The 18,079-nt window shown below is 41.6% G+C and overlaps 1 protein-coding gene across 4 annotated transcripts in view; it reads right to left on the minus strand.

Moving 5' to 3' along the window:
* Window positions 1–1,052: 1,052 nt before the first annotated feature.
* The window catches only part of PIP5K1B (phosphatidylinositol-4-phosphate 5-kinase type 1 beta), a 100,475-nt gene continuing 83,448 nt past the window's right edge, over window positions 1,053–18,079 (minus strand). For 3 of the 4 annotated variants that reach the window (XM_072151354.1, XM_072151329.1, XM_072151338.1), the window contains exons 14-15: window positions 11,176–11,287; window positions 1,053–1,735 (exon numbers count right to left, since the gene is read on the minus strand). In XM_072151354.1, the coding sequence (XP_072007455.1) occupies window positions 1,733–1,735; window positions 11,176–11,287 (115 nt within the window). In that variant the 3' untranslated portion in view covers window positions 1,053–1,732. The remainder of the gene's footprint in view (window positions 1,736–11,175; window positions 11,288–18,079) is intronic. The other variant, XM_072151344.1, reaches the window with a different exon arrangement.

Consider the following 18,079-nt stretch of genomic DNA (forward strand, 5'->3'; position numbering starts at 1 on the left):
AACACTTATTTATATTCTGATCCTTAAAGAGAAACTGTCCGGCACATCTTGAGGCCCAAACCTAAGGTTTCCAGTGCTGAGTTGGTTAACATAATGATATTGAAATGAGTGAGCGGCTCCTGTGAATTATAAAATAACCCCCCCCCCCCATTATCTTTTCTAGGTAGTCCTGTGAATTGAGTCAGCCCGGTGTTTCTGAGATGACCCAGGCCGGGTTTGAACTACCTTTTCCATATATGTCCACTAGTAAACACACCCCGTGCATGCCTCCTGCTCAGCTGTGCCACAAAAATGGGTGGATATGATATGTGCAGTGGGCATGTTTATGAGAATACAGAGGAAGGGGGTGTTGCAGCCTGACTCAGGACAGCTCAGTGGGTTCAGAGTGTGTGTGTGTGTGTGTGTGTGTGGGGGGGGGGTGTCATCCTATAATTCACAGGAGCTGCTGGCTCATTTCAATATCATCGTATGGAGCAACTCACTAAAAATGGATTGGAAGGCTAGATGTGCCTGACAGGTTCCCTTAACAGGACAGGTTACGCTTCATTTTTTCAACAAAAAACTATGGGGCTGATTTATCAAGCTGCCTAAGAGTAGGAATGTGCTTACTCTTAGGCAGCTTGATAAATCTGACCCTATGGGGCAGATTTATCAAGTGTCTGAAAGTCAGAATATTTCCAGTTGTCCATGGCAACAAATCACAGCTCCCCTTTAAAATATTCATGAGCACTGGTAAAATGAAAGCTTAGCTGTAATTGGTTGCCATGGGCAACTAGAAATATTCTTACTTTCAGACACTTGAGAAATCTGCCCCTATATCTCTATTTGCTTTTTAAAATGCTGCAGACTACAATCAATTTTTATGATGACCAGGTCCTTTTAATTTGTAACATGACAGTTTGGAAAGCCTGATATTTTATAATTACTTAATAACCTGGCACTGGCAGAATCCTCTGGATAAGGCAACAGTCATGGCTGTATGTACTGGGGTTATAGTGGGACAGCACAAGAAATGGTTATAACTGGCATTGTATAGGAAATAATACACAAAATACTGAGAACAAAATATTTATTTCTTTCATCCATAAAACTATAGTATACAGTTAATTTTGTCTAAATAAATTATAGAATTTGTCATTTACAAGCAATAAACTAGATCACAATATTTCAAAGACAGTATGTACACAACATAAGGCGTAAGTTATAAACAGCACATATTCTTCAGTGTCTATAGTAAACATATTGAAAACATCTGTATTGAAGCTGATCGTCAGGAAGTATGAGTACGCAGAAGCTCCATGAAATTATACTGCAACCCAACAAGACAGACCTCGAAATTTCAGATTGAGGAAATTAAAACTACTTCATTTACTTTTGCATTTATGATCTTTTGCATGGTGTTCTGGAAGGTCAACATGTCATGTGTCATGCCATTCACAGCGGAAAACATGCAAAGAAAGCATTGTGTGAATTCTTGGTAATGGTCACCCCAACATACAAGGTGAATGGCAGCAATGGAAGCAGAAACTTCAATGCTTTGTAAGAGTTCTTCACAGTTCCATTCGCAAAGTGCAACTAATTGTCCTTTCCCATTCCACCAGCAAAGTATCAGATCAAGGCAGAAGACATAACTGCGCTCTCACGTCCATAGAAAGTGTCAGTGACTCGCCTCTTCACATAAGACCCGCTGTCACAGCAAGCTGTTTCTCACAAAGGGGATCTGTGCATCTTTTTACTGTAAATAAAAAAAGTTGAAGACATTGAGCATTTGATAACTTGTGAGCTAGAATTTACATAGTTAAAAGGAGTTTTCAGAGCACCATAACTAGTAATTATCTATCTATATAGTAGTATATAGGTATAGTAGCTGATCAGTGAGACCCCTGGCACCCCCATCTATCAGCAGTGCAGTGCAGTGTTGCTGGCAAACCGCTATATTAGAGACAAATTACAGTATCTGTTTTTTTTTTTTTTAAATCACCTTTCTTGGAAACCCCCTTTTACTTGCCATCCGCTGTGCCAAAAAACTATAACATTAACTCTAGTATCAATCATATCTTCCTATCCCTCTTTCCTTTTTCTATCATTTATACAGTTGTATATTGTATTCTAACAGGTAAATGACATGCATAGACCAGGTTACATCTGGAGGCAGGGCAGTAATAGACTTCACCTCAAGTGTAACTAAAACATCAGAACAAGAAACATTTCACACAAACTAGAGAGAGCAGAATGATAGGGACCCAGCTCAAGTCTTGCCAATGAAACCAGAATAAATAGACACCTGGGTCTTTTATTTGTTTGCAAAAAATTAATACAACTTATACTCCATTAGGCTACTGAGACGTGAACCAAATGAATATTTCATTTTACATGAATATGTATTATGGATGCTCCGTCTGAGTCCTATTAATCACCTTCTGATGCCATGGAAAATATTTACATCCTAATGCTATGTGTAGACCATGCCTGAAATATTGCTACCTGCTGGTCAATAGCAGTACTTTTTTCCTGTTCTTTGTACCTGGCTATGTTTTAGTTGCTTTAGAAAAAAAATGGAGCACATGTACTAAGGACCGAATGCCAGTTTTCTGTCACATTTTGCACATTCTTTCACATGCAAACTGCTTACACATGTATTTAAAAAGTGTCCGCGCCACATATGCAGGGCCGGATTAAGGTTGGTGGGGGCCCCTGGGCGCAAAATCTGGTGGAGGCCCCCACTGATTGTAGCGTGCACACACGTCCTCCTGCTCACTATCCACTATCCCCGCAGTAACACCGTTACATACAGCCGCCTCGCCTACAGTAACACAGCCACATTCAGCCGCCTCATCCCCAGTAACACAGCTACATACAGCCACCTCATCCCCAGTAACACAGCCACATGCAGCCGCTTCGCCCCCAGTAACACAACTACATACAGCCACCTCGCCCCCAGTAACACAGCTACATACAGCCGCCTCTCCCCCAGTAACACATCTACATACAGCCGCCTAATCCCCAGTAACACAGCTACATACAGCCGCCTCACTCCCAGTAACACAGCTACATACAGCCGCTTCGCCCCCAGTAACACAGCTACGTACAGCCGCCTCGCCCCCAGTAACACAGCTACATACAGCCGCATCGCCCCCCAGTAACACAGCTACATACAGCCGCCCCGTAGATGTAGATGTGTTACTGGGGGAGAGTTTTCAGAGCACCATAACTAGTAATTATCTATCTATATAGTAGTATATAGGTATAGTAGCTGATCAGTGAGACCCCTGGCACCCCCATCTATCAGCAGTGCAGTGCAGTGTTGCTGGCAAACCGCTATATTAGAGACAAATTACAGTATCTGTTTTTTTTTTTTTTAATCACCTTTCTTGGAAACCCCCTTTTACTTGCCATCCGCTGTGCCAAAAAACTATAACATTAACTCTAGTATCAATCATATCTTCCTATCCCTCTTTCCTTTTTCTATCATTTATACAGTTGTATATTGTATTCTAACAGGTAAATGACATGCATAGACCAGGTTACATCTGGAGGCAGGGCAGTAATAGACTTCACCTCGAGTGTAACTAAAACATCAGAACAAGAAACATTTCACACAAACTAGAGAGAGCAGAATGATAGGGACCCAGCTCAAGTCTTGCCAATGAAACCAGAATAAATAGACACCTGGGTCTTTTATTTGTTTGCAAAAAATTAATACAACTTATACTCCATTAGGCTACTGAGACGTGAACCAAATGAATATTTCATTTTACATGAATATGTATTATGGATGCTCCGTCTGAGTCCTATTAATCACCTTCTGATGCCATGGAAAATATTTACATCCTAATGCTATGTGTAGACCATGCCTGAAATATTGCTACCTGCTGGTCAATAGCAGTACTTTTTTCCTGTTCTTTGTACCTGGCTATGTTTTAGTTGCTTTAGAAAAAAAATGGAGCACATGTACTAAGGACCGAATGCCAGTTTTCTGTCACATTTTGCACATTCTTTCACATGCAAACTGCTTACACATGTATTTAAAAAGTGTCCGCGCCACATATGCAGGGCCGGATTAAGGTTGGTGGGGGCCCCTGGGCGCAAAATCTGGTGGAGGCCCCCACTGATTGTAGCGTGCACACACGTCCTCCTGCTCACTATCCACTATCCCCGCAGTAACACCGTTACATACAGCCGCCTCGCCTACAGTAACACAGCCACATTCAGCCGCCTCATCCCCAGTAACACAGCTACATACAGCCACCTCATCCCCAGTAACACAGCCACATGCAGCCGCTTCGCCCCCAGTAACACAACTACATACAGCCACCTCGCCCCCAGTAACACAGCTACATACAGCCGCCTCACCCCCAGTAACACAGCTACATACAGCCGCCTCAACCCCAGTAACACAGCTACATGCAGCTGCCTTATCCCCAGTAACACAGCTACATACAGCCACCTAACCCCCAGTAACACAGCTACATACAGCCGCCTCATCCTCAGTAACACAGCCACATACAGCCGCCTCACCCCCAGTAACACAGCTACATACAGCCGCCTCGTCCCACGTAACACCGCTACATACAGCCGCCTCTCCCCAGTAACACAGCTACATACAGCCGCCTCGCCCCCAGTAACACCACTACATATAGCCGCCTCATCCCCAGTAACACATCTTTATATCTACCTGCACCCCTACCAGATATGCAGTCCCACACCTCAGCCCGCACAGCAACACACACACACTTTCACTATATAGAGCATATACATACATACCATATAAACAGCATATACAAAAACACATCATATATATATATACATATATTTAAAGGTGCACCTATATATGTGCATATAAATTTATGCGTGTATAAATACAGTATATGCATCTATGCATATATCCACAGCATATACATATATACACAGTAGATGCATATATAAACAGTAGATACATATATACACAGTATAAACATATATGAACAGTATATACATATGTACACAGTAGATGCATATATACACAGTAGATGCATACATACACATATATACACAGTATATACATATTTAGGGCTCATTCACACGGACGTCTGGGGGGATGTATATGCGGTTGCTGGTAAGGCCAGGTGGATGGGGGGGACAGTGTTTTCTGGGCGGGTGCTTTTTCCGGCGGGGTGAGCTGCGGAGGGCGGGTGCTTTTTTGGGCGAGGGGCGGCAGGGTTGCTTGCTCGGGCAAGGGGGGCGGCGGTGTTCGCGCGGGTGCTTTTTCCAGCGTGGGGGGTGGAGGCGCAGAGAGAATTGCGGAGGGCTGGTGCTTTTTCAAGCGGGGAGGGGGGGGGGAGGACGGAGGGAGTTACGGAGGGCCGGTGCTTTTTGGGCGGGGGGCGGCGGGAGTACTAGCATTGTAGCGAAGTTGCTTGTTCATGCGGGGGGTGGTGGCTCGGCCATGCAGGTGGATGGGTGGGCGTGTTGGCGGTCGACTGTGCTGGGGGCGTGCGGCTCGGCCTTGCAGGGAGATGGACGGGGGGGGGGGGGGGCGGTAGGCTCTGACATGGAGGCGGATGCGCGGGTGGGGAGGAGGTGACCTATGCCGTGGAGGCGGGCAGATGGAAGTCACCTGTGGCGGGGGGGTGGTCGGGCTTCAGGGAGGTGGTGGCACAGGAGGGGAGCCGCGGGGGTGCAATCTGGTGGGGGCCCCTGGGGGGGCAAGATGGTGGGGGCCCCGGGGCTCGAGGGAGCCCCGCCTATAATCCAGCCCTGCACATATGTGTCGCCTACGACCCTTTTGTCTCTTTAGTGCACGATTCTTCACATGACACAGATGCACATTGCGCCACATTTAACATGCAAAGTCCGACAGATGTGTGTCGCACGCTCCATTTTAAAGGTGCACCAAAAAAAGGTGCACTCTGTCGGAACAGTGCAGGAAGCGCCAGACTCATGAAGAACGTGCACCACAAATCCACTAAAATGTGAGTTAAACTCCACATGTAACCCATTTGTGGAAAAGTAAGCAACCCAAGTAACAAAGCATAGCCTGGTAGCTGTGCTGGCACAGCAGACGCCACTTATTTTTTTATATTATTTTATATTAAATGCTGATTAAACATCAGACTATTTATTTCCATGGGGAATGAACATTGGCATTAATATTCTCACTAGAACCCAGATGGCTTGTGTGTAAGATTCTGGTAGTCACTTGTAGTAAGCAGAGTATGGTAAGAAACCAAAAGCGCAATCACAATAACAAGAGGATAAATATGCTATTATTTCTGGCGCCTTATTATCACTCTACAAAGATGTCCAGGGCGCATTTATCCACAAGGAATTGATCTGATAAAGCTATGTTCATTTTCTTTCATAGACAAAATATTCTAGATCTATTCTTGATCTAAGCCAGACATCCCAGGTGTGAACTAGGACCCGTCTTGTTCTTATAACCATTCCACCAATAGGTGGCACCATATTACTAGATTGGTGGTAGCTTCTGTTAGTGTTTAATAACAATAAGGTTACCACACAGGTTTACATCATGACTCCATTCTGTAATACCTAGTTCAAAGTAGAATAGACACAAAAGCCTTCAGCTCATATATTAAATAGCTGATTATTCTTTATGATTTTAATAGGCAGCTTCCTTTCTATTATATGGAGCTATTTATATCACTTCTAGGGATACTCTGTTCTAAAAGTAATCACTTTTATTCTCACACAATCCATGAGAAACAATCTCAACAATATGCCTTTATTTAAAACTAGTGATACTCAACTTAAAATATGGGTGAGGATATTTATATATGGTGTTCTCCAGTACTTTATCTCCTACATAGACATTCCTATTCATTATGGTACCACAATCCCAGTAGTAAAAACCTATACATTTACATTATTACTATACTTGAGTATTAATACTAGGTTCCAGCTTATTACTATTCTTGGACATATATGGCAATCTTTATTCGAAGTATAGTTTAAACACATCGGATATAAAACATAGAAATGATCGACACGTTTTGGCGTTGGCCTTAGATCAAGATCAGATCAAGATTTAGGCCTATTGCGCACAAGTGAGTGATTTACCCAGATCACACTTACATCGTAAGCTTGCCTGAATGTCCGGTCCAAAAGCTTAGAGACCGGAACTGAACTGACATACTGGCTCACATTTACTAAAGCCTTTTGGACCAGTTTTCTGTCTAACTTTGCAATAGAAAGAACATGCAAAATGCTTGTGCATGTATTTAAAAAGGGTCCCGGATGTACTATACCCAAACAACACAAATTTCTTCCCATAAATGGGTGTTCTGAAGCGCAGTCAGAATGTGCGCCCACCACATTTATTACTGTGACACGACAGAATTGTGTTGCACGCTCTATGTAAAAGGTGCACCAAAAAAGGGAGCAGTGTTTTTGATAAATGTGGGCCACTACTGAGTTCAGTTCGGTTCTCTAAACATTCGGGCTGGTCATTCAGGTAAGCTTATGCTGCTCACATCACACTTGCTCATGGGCAATAGTGTCGTTTGTTTCTATGTTTTAAATCTGATGTGTATAATCCATGCCAATATACCTCTGTATAAGAAGGAGGATGAAGTACTGGATTCTATTCTATGTCTATTTGTGTTTGCCTTGAATTTCCGTGCACCACCAACCCATATGGCAGAAAGGCGAAAGTAAGTTGTTTTTTGCTGAAGTCTATTACTATTCTTGAATATTAATACTAGGTACTGCTTATTATTATACTTGCGTACTAACAGTACAGTATAGGAGATTACTATACTTCAGTACTAGTACTGGAGTACAGCTTATTACTATACTTTAGTACTATATCTAGAGAATACCATATTACTTTACTTCAGTACTAGAGTACACATGATTACTATACTAGAGTATTAATAATAGATTACAGCTTATTACTATTCTTGAGTACTAATACTAGAGTACAGTTTATTACTATACTTTCATATTAGTAGTAGAGTACAGCTAATTACTTTACTTCAGTATAGTACATATGATTACTATTCTTGAGTACTAATACTAGAGTACATATCATTAATATTCTTGAGTACTAGTACTAGAGTACTGCTTAATACTAAAATTGAGTACTAATACTAGAGCACAGTTTATTGCCATATTTAAGTACTAGTACTAGAATACAGCTTATTACTATACTTGAGTGCTATGGTATAACATACTATGTAGTACGGTACTACATGTTATTACTATTCTTGACTTATACTAGAGTAAAGTTTAAATCTGTAGTTGAGAATAAGTACTAGAATGCTGCTTCTTACTATACTTGATTACTAATACTATTGTGCAGCTGTTTACTATAGTTGAGCTAGTGGCTGGTACTAAGGTAGTGCAACTTACTATACTTGATGTATAGCTTTATCAGAAAAGATTCAGTTGAACCTGTCACTTATTCATCAATATGTAATCTCATTATTCTAACATTCCAGGATTAGGAATACCGTAGGCAGTATCTTTAGTTGACTCCTCTTCCTGGATACATGGTTTTAAAGGAAATCTACCATTTGTTTTTATGCATTGTGATCCTAACATACCTTGAGAATGCTGTAGCTACACTAATGCAGAAACATATCTTGTTTATTTCCTGAATTGAGTGGTTTTTGCTTTCGATACTGTGGCTTGCTTTGCGCTTCTCCTCTTACCCTAATTATGCACTACTCTAGAGAATGATGTAATCACTGTGTTTTCCCTGACAGGAAGAAATAATCAATTGCTTCTATATATGAGTCATGCAGCTCAGGTTGATTAGTCCTGTCTGGACAGTTTAGGAAGCTCAGTGTAACATGTTTAAACAAGATATGTTTCTGTATCAGCGTCGCTACAGCATTCTTCATTCTTCAAGGTATGTTTGGTTCACAAATGGTAGATTTCCTTTAAGTCTCTAAGCCACTTTAGGACATCTTTATCCAAATGTATCACAGATTTAAATTAACAAAATGATTGTTATACAGAATCTTATACTACAACACTATATATTAATATGCTCAGCTACTTCTGCTCTATAACTTGCTGCTTACAGATTAGACTGCAATGCCATGGTGACAGTCTAAAGGTTAACTTTAGGAAAAATTGTTGTATTCTAATGGACATCACATTAAGTTAAGTTTAAATGACCGTACTTTTCAGTGCTGAAAGAGTCAAGCATAAGCATTAAGTATAATATTGTATGTTTTCATAATATTTCCCAATATCTCACTCACCCACACGCTCACATTAAAACATATTATCACAAATAAAAAGTAATAAAATATGAAATGAAAACAATCTTTTCCAGCAGCTACATAGTTATCTTGGAGCAGAATGCTGCCATATGTTAACAAATGAAGTCATTTGGATGTGACTGGGGATTGTACACTATTTGACTAATGCTTTTTTCTGGCCTCTCTTTATTTGTTATTCAAACTTGACTTCATGCTAGTGAAAATAAGGAAGGAACTTGACTGCCAACACCCTGTATATCCTGGAACACACGTAGACAGAGGCCCAGGACAAATGAACAGCAGGGCTGTGGTTAACATTCTCTGTGGCATCTTGCTGTATTATCTCTCGGCTCCAACTGCATCACAATATGGACAGTACTGACAAAGCGAACATACAGGAAGAGCACACATTCGAAAAGATAAGTGGCAGCCAGCTCAGCGCTGCATCAATAGTCTAACTAACACAGCATGTTTGGATGTGAAAAAGCTAGGTCAGGATAAAATGCTGTTGGTGCGCACAGCACTTTATGAAGGCTCTATTTTGTTATATAGGTCACTGATCAGAGCCCTGTTAGCTTTTTGGATTAACTGCCTCAACAAACTGTTGTTCCATCAATTGGGAAGGGATCCACAATAAAGCAGTACTGTTCTGAATGTATCCTTCATATTGATGGCATCTTTCGTCACAGATGAAACCAAAGAGAATGACAGTATGGAATTTGATTATCTCATGAGATTATCTCATTTGGCAAAGGGGTTTGCTACGTTTACCATCACTACCAAGTTTTATGCAATTATGTCACAGATGCAACAGCTCGATAATTGCAATTAAAGTAGTGGTATCTTGTGATTTTCAGTGCAACAACAGGTAAAATTGCTATGTTTAAAAGTTAGATGCCACATTCAAAAGTTGCTAAGTTAGCTTAAACTCTCCAATATGCTCTGACTAACTAAGTGCGGTCCCAAATGGCACACATCACATATATCATTATTACTGTCGTTTTTGGACTATAAGGCGCACAAAAAATCCTTTGATTTTCTCAGAAATCAAAGGTGCGCCTTATATATGAACTGTACTTACAGACAACAGCTGCCTTGAACTGTGCACAGGTCTGCCACCTGCTGGTCGTTCATCCTTATAATCAGGTGTGCCTTATAATCCGGTGCACCTTTATATGAACCTAGACATTTTAACAGGCATTTATTGATGGTGCGCCTTATAGTCAGAAAAAAATGGTAGTTCATACCAAAGTTCGGGTTCAAGTTGTTCGCAACCAGCCCCAAACTTTGACACCTGGCCTGGGTTTGACTCAAAACTTCCCCCGTTAACAGCCGCCAATGGTTATGCCGCTGGCATTTAAATGACTAAACCCTGCACACAGACACTAGCAAGTGGCAGAGGGCACTGCCATTTTGGGGAAGATCATTGCTTCCACATAATGTAATAGGGAGCAAAAATCCTCCTCAAAATGGCGGCACCAAGGATGGCCGGCATGTTAGGGCCAACACGTGGCCAGGGTAATTTGAATGCCATTGACGAGTTTGCCATCAGCGTTTAAACATTGAATACCTGCAAACAGCGATGGCACCGTTCACAGGTGTCACTAATGGGGGTCAGTAATCAAACCCGAGTGAGGTTTTTACACGGCCAAATTTTGATGGATCTGCCCATCATTAATCATTATATTTTGAAAGCCCAAAGAACAGCCAGTTCACTCATGCATGGTATAGATGTGGAGGCATCTACAAACAGGGCTTCACATACACAGTTGTGTTGTGAAGTAACTCTACTATTTGAATAGGATTGTCTGCTTTTCATTCTAGAGGACCAGTGATGGTCAGTTTTAACTCTTCATTTATCACAGTGTTAGATGCTGATGAGAAATCTGCTGTAGTTAAAGACTAGTCAAGTCTAGATGCTAGGAATCTTCTAGTGTATATATCCATTTGTGAAATGACTTACTAAGTAGACATCAAAGGCATCGTTGTCATTGTCCATTTCTATTGTGCTCTGTTCAGATGTTTGGTACGCACTGTCTTCTAGTGTGAAGGTAGAACTTGATGGTAGTCCTCTTCTAGAAAACACATTTTCGAAAGGTTATTTATTGATCTTATTTTCCATGCTTATAGGGTATTGATATGTCTGTGAATAGATTACTGATTGAGATCCTGCAACCACAACATATTTTAGATATTGATATGTTTGCTGTTGATAATCCCCAGCATTGAGCTTATTGTGTAGTCACAAAGGCGATCCAGCTGACACTAACAAATAATTATTGCGCATCACATCCACCCCCGTTAAGTATATATATATTTTTTTACCAATGTTTTTATGGCTTTTAAATGATGGGTGCAGCCAGGGCTGTAGGATGTGTGAGTGGGTGGATCAGGGAGATGGCTGGGTGGATCAAAAGCAATATTATGGTATTATTGTTAAATGTACTCCATACGGCAAAATAACCATGTTAAAACTATTAGTTATTGTGTTTACTCTGTTGTAAGGGATGACCACATAGAAAAGCACCTTAAAATATTTGCACACGTATACTATGACTATACTTGCGTCAGACAAATAATACAGTTTCCCCAACACTATAGAGTTTTGTTTTTTATGAAACATTCTCAAGAATGTATACAGTTCTTTCTTTCCCTAGGTGACCACTGACAGACAGCTATTATGGCTGGTAAGACTTGAACAATAATATCAGTCAATCACACAATTATACTGCTTAGTTAATTACTCTCCTTTTACTTCCAGGAGGCGATAAAAGCCCTTTATTATCGAATACGCACTCAGTATCAGGATACATACAGTATCTCAAAATGGCTTAATGTGTAATGAAACTTTTGACAAAATGCATAAATAGTGAACTTTGTAATACACTTTATTAAAGAAATATGTTCATATGTCCTTCTTTTTCCATTGTCTTTATTTCCTTATTCAAAGCATAACTAAAGCTTTGAAGTAATTTTTTTTATTCTAGAAAGTGATAACAGTAAACGTTTTAATATAGTTCATTAAGGATCCCGCTTCTCTGTGTCTTTTTTCTGATCCTACTTTTGCAGTGAGCAGTGTATGTGATAGCCTTCAAAGGTCATGTCTACCTTTGGCAGATAAGAAGACTAATGACTGACTCTTTCCATACCTAGAGAATATTTGCCTTGATGATTCAGCTCTCTGCAGTGATTGGACTATACAAGGACTGTGTAAGGAGCTAATTTTTTAGGCACCATATTAGACTGCTTTATCTCACTGGTTTAAAGAAAGCTGATTTCTAGAAACTGTTTAAATAAAAGTTAGAAAGGCAGAGGAAAAGAAACACAAATCAAAATATGTCTTTAATACAGTATATTACTAAGTTATCTATTATCATCTGTACTAGTGCTTTATAAATTTTTGTCAAAACTTTAGTTACGCTTTAAGCTGTTTGTGTAAATCAGCTTTCTGTACGCTACTGATAGCTCAGAGATAAAGAAGCCAGATAAAGTGTCTAATGACAACACTGGAGAGTCTAATCTCTTTACGGATGGGAATCATCCAGGGAAATATTTTTGAGGTATTTAAAGAGTTAAAGATCCTGCCCTTATCTGAAGTCTGAATCTGCGGGTTGCTGCTCAACTCTAATTCTCCAAAAGCGCTTTCTTTGAAGATGTTTATTAAGCAATGGCAACACGTTTCGGCTTTGAAAAAAAAAACAAGCTATAATACAAATAATATTATTCCTATGGAAGCAACTAATGTTCTCAAGTGACACTGCATCTTCACTCCATCTGTCTATATATAATAACCGCAAGGTACCATCAGAAACCTGGTGGAAGGATCTTCACTGGTCCTTCATATGGTATCTTTTTAAGCAATACAGTAAAAAAGTGGTTTCTTTATTTAATGATATGTGTGACATTTCTTCCCTAACACCATATACACTCACTGGACACTTTATTAGGTACAAATGTTCAACTGCTCGTTAAAACTTAATTTCTAATCAGCCAATCACATGGCGGCAACTCAGTGCATTTAGGCATGTAGACATGGTCAAGACAATCTCCTGCAGTTCAAACCGAGCATCAGTATGGGGAAGAAAGGTGATTTGAGTGCCTTTGAACGTGGCATGGTTGTTGGTGCCAGAAGGGCTGGTCTGAGTATTTCAGAAACTGCTGATCTACTGGGATTTTCACGCACAACCATCTCTAGGGTTTACAGAGAATGGTCCGAAAAAGAAAAAACATCCAGTGAGCGGCAGTTCTGTGGGCGGAAATGCCTTGTTGATGCCAGAGGTTAGAGGAGAATGGGCAGACTGGTTCGAGCTGATAGAAAGGCAACAGTGACTTAAATCGCCACCCGTTACAACCAAGGTAGGCAGAAGAGCATCTCTGAACGCACAGTACGTTGAACTTTGAAGCAGATGGGCTACAGCAGCAGAAGACCACACCGGGTGCCACTCCTTTCAGCTAAGAACAGGAAACTGAGGCTACAATTTGCACAAGCTCATCGAAATTGGACAGTAGAAGATTGGACAAACGTTGCCTGGTCTGATGAGTCTCGATTTCTGCTGCGACATTCGGATGGTAGGGTCAGAATTTGGCGTCAACAACATGAAAGCATGGATCCATCCTGCCTTGTATCAACGGTTCAGGCTGGTGGTGGTGGTGTCATGGTGTGGGGAATATTTTCTTGGCACTCTTTGGGCCCCTTGGTACCAATTGAGCATCGTTGCAATGCCACAGCCTACCTGAGTATTGTTGCTGACCATGTCCATCCCTTTATGACCACAATGTACCCAACATCTGATGGCTACTTTCAGCAGGATAATGCGCCATGTCATAAAGCTGGAATCATCTCAGACTGGTTTCTTGAACATGACAATGAGTTCACTGTACTCAAATGGCCTCCACAGTCACCAGATCTCAATCCAATAGAGCATCTTTGGGATGTGGTGGAACGGGAGATTCGCATCATGGATGTGCAGCCGACAAATCTGCGGCAACTGTGTGATGCCATCATGTCAATATGGACCATTCTCTGAGGAATGCTTCCAGCACCTTGTTGAATCTATGCCACGAAGAATTGAGGCAGTTCTGAAGGCAAAAGGGGGTCCAACCCGTTACTAGCATGGTGTACCTAATAAAGTGGCCGGTGAGTGTATATCTGTTTTTCTTAACTGCCATATACTTGGCAACAGTCCTAAGTTTGCTTGGATTGTCTCAAATTTTCATGATAATCCCAGTAAATTTAAATTGTCCAGGGCTGAGTTTTTGAAAAGCAGTCCCAAACCAGTTTAGTCTTGGGCAGGTTGGGGCATTTCTGATATTAACAACCTATATACTGGTCAATATGTATATCCTTTATAATAACCTCACTGTAATTTATAGAGCATTGTAAACAAATGCCTTCTTAAAGGGAACTTGTTGCTGGGAAATAAAATTATGATCAACAGCAGCATATTATACAGAAGGAGAAGCAGAATAGATTTTTACTTTTTACAGTTTTGTAGAATTAGATTCAATATAACTTATTTTTGCAAATGTTTAAAGTCAAGACAGAGTGGGACATATTTACTTACCCAGTCCATTCGCGATGCAGCGGCACGTTCTCTGCGCTGGATTCGGGTCCGGCCGGGATTTATTAAGGCAGTTCCTCCGCCATCCACCAGGTGGCGCTGCTGCGCTGAAGAGCATCGGAACGCACTGGAATACACCGAGCCAGGCTGAGTGAAGGTAAGTGCAAGCTCCGTGACACATTTTTTGTTTTAAATGCGGCGGTTTTTCCGAATCCGTTTTTTCGTTCGGCCACGCCCCCCAATTTCCATCACGTGCATGCCAGCGCCGATGCGCCACAATCTGACCGCGTGCGCCAAAATCCCGGGGCAATTCAGGGGAAATCGGCGCAAATAGGAAATATTTGGGTAACACGTCGGGAAAACGCGAATCGAGCCCTTAGTAAATGACCCCCAGTATGCTCACCACACTGTGGCTGGGTGCCACAGACCTCTATGGGGACTGTGATCTGGCCGTTAATTGTGCGTCTGGTTCACGGGCTCCGATACGGTCGTTTGCAGCGAGCCTCCTAATAAAGAACTCTCCACAGTCTTGCATTAACAGACAAGTGTGACAGCGATTCTTATTCCTATCCCAAATTACTTAGTGTCATAGACTCTTTGGCAGATTCTCGCTATAAGGTTACCATGCCAACTGCAACACAGGAGAACATTTTGTTTCAGAAGCCTTTTCTTTCCTGAAGGATTAGGTTTGCAAAGTTAATTTAATTTCGATAATAAGCAGCGTTCCTTGGAGAGCTGCTGTCAGGTAGTCTCTATCTCAGGAGTGTTTCTAAGACAGTCAGACCTTTTTTGGAAATGTACCATGATTTATGCCATACAGTTCATTTATCTCTGGGTATGAGCAGTCAGGAGCAGGATTTTACATTATATTTAATATACTGTCCAGCACTGGAACTGTTTGCAGTTTCCTATCCTTTTTTAAACCTTTGACAATCATCTTCAGACTGTACATATGACCTTATTGTGTCGTCAGAAAAATGCTTGTTTAATATGACAGTAAACTGCATGTAATATGTCATTGCAATCCTTTGCATTTGAATTTTTGTTTTCTGAGACTGTAATTGACGGCCTCTTCTTACATTTGGTCATCAATATCATATTGTTGTGGGTCCATCTTGCAGCAGCCCACCTGAGCTGAGCAAGGTTCATAACCATACATATCTTTCTGCTGTTGGACTTGTTTGGCCCCTTACACCTGAATGTATGATCAGCATACAGCCATGTGTAGGAGAGAGGAGGGGTGAGAGCTCCTCACCCCACTCCATTGAAAGCCATAATAGTGCAAAATATAGGATGTGTCCTATATTTTTCTGTGCCGCCGCCCAACTCACCATATCCATAAACATCTATAGAGGCCATCTTGCTTCTGCCGCAATGCCCCCAATACTTTGGTGTGCAAGGGGCCTTAATGTGATTGTGTGCACATGTTATAACTGTTTACATGTGTTTAGAATATTCAAAGTAATGTGTGTAGTGCTGGCTAACACTCACTTTTCATATACCCTTCTGCAGGATCTCAAAGGGAGTATTATATAGTGTAATAGAATACGTGCTAATTTACTATACTCTGTAGTTTTGTAGTGACAGAACCTGCACATGAAATGCACCGGACTCTATTCAATTGCCTTTATTGTGCAATAATAATAATATATGAGACTGTTAAAAGATCAAATCCTGACCCAAGACTACTTGTGACTGGTGAGAGATCACCTTGGTTACTAGACTCCAATTGGCATTACCTCTGTCACGGGTGGTCCCGCGACCCATATCGTGAGTCGCGGGCTCACCGTGCTCCCCAGGGCACGTAGGCGCGGTGCTGGCGCGACTCACCTCTCTCTGCTCCGGAATCGCTGCCAGGTTCCGGCCGCGCGCGTCCCCGCCTCCTAGGGCGGGCGCGCGGCATCTTCAGGAAATTTAAAGGGCCAGTGCACCGCTAATTGGTGCACTGGCTGATAACTTCCCCTTTAAAAACCCTGCACCTTCCTTACACTCTTGACGGATCTTTGTGCCTCACAGCCTTAGAGAAAGCTCTGTTGCGATTTATCTGCGTTCCAGTGTCTCCTGCGTTCCTGACTCCCTCCGTGTTCCTGTGTTACCTGACCTCCTCCGTGTTCCTGTGTACCAGTGTTCCTCCATGCTGCTGTCCTGTGTGCTGTGTTTCCGTACCCTTCTGCTTGGACCTCCTGTTGCTGACCTCGGACCAGACTCTGATGTTGCATCTCTGCCGCCTGCTTTGACATTGTGCTTGGACTTTGACCACGAGATTGTCTGCCGTCTCTGTACTTCTACCTTGGCCGCCACTGCAGACAAGTCACGCCTGAGGAACGACCTGGTGGTACCACGCCGCAGCTTGTCTAACCCGCCTTGTGGCGGGCTCTGGTGAAAACCGGGTACCACTTAGACTCCGGTCCCAGGTAGTGGCTTACGTCATCGTTTGCAGTGGCCCAGAGGATCCACACCTGCAAGCCTGACAACCTCTTTTCTTGCAAGTCTCTTCAAATCACCCAGCAGTTCTCATTAAGACACAATGAGAACACAATGATTTATCGTTAAGCAGTTTTAGAGTACAGGCGGTCCCCTATTTAAGAGCACCCCTAGTTACAAACGGCCATCTAGATGTTGGTCATTTTCTATACTTTAGCCCAAGGCTACAATAAACAGTTATAACAGTTATCAAAGGTGTCTACAATTAAGCTTTATTGTTAATCCTGGTTCTTATGACAACCCAACATTTTTAAAATCCAATTGTCACAGAGACCAAAAATATTTGCCTGGAGCTGCAATTATAAAATATACAGTTCCGACTTACATACAAATTCAACTTAAGAACAAACCTACGGAACCTATCTTGTACGTAACATGGGGACTGCCTGTACCTTTGTAACTTTTCAGATGTCATTTTCACATGAGATTTATTATAGTGGCTTAGACTGTGGTTTCAGAAACAATTGTAAGTAGTTCCTAAGTTTTTCCTGAGCACCTGGGGGACTAAAGTGGATTTGTGCCTACATATTCAACCTTTCAAATGAAACATTTCAGAATGTAGTCTGGATTAACATCAGAAGTAAGTCCAAAGTGAAAAGTGAAGTTTCAAGCTTTTGAGACATTTTGAAGTCTGCAATGAGACATTAATCCATTGTTTGCAACCTTGAATTCTTTCAGAACAGCAGAATTATTCAGTTGATCAGGGGGGGTGCCTGGAAAATGATCTGTGATCAAAATGAAAGTTCTAAGAATCCCCTTGAATGAACTAAAATTGGAAATTACATCATATTACCAGTGTACAAGGTTGTCAAGTACCAATCC

Source organism: Engystomops pustulosus, chromosome 1, assembly GCF_040894005.1.
Source record: "Engystomops pustulosus chromosome 1, aEngPut4.maternal, whole genome shotgun sequence".
NCBI classification, from domain to species: Eukaryota; Metazoa; Chordata; class Amphibia; order Anura; family Leptodactylidae; genus Engystomops; species Engystomops pustulosus.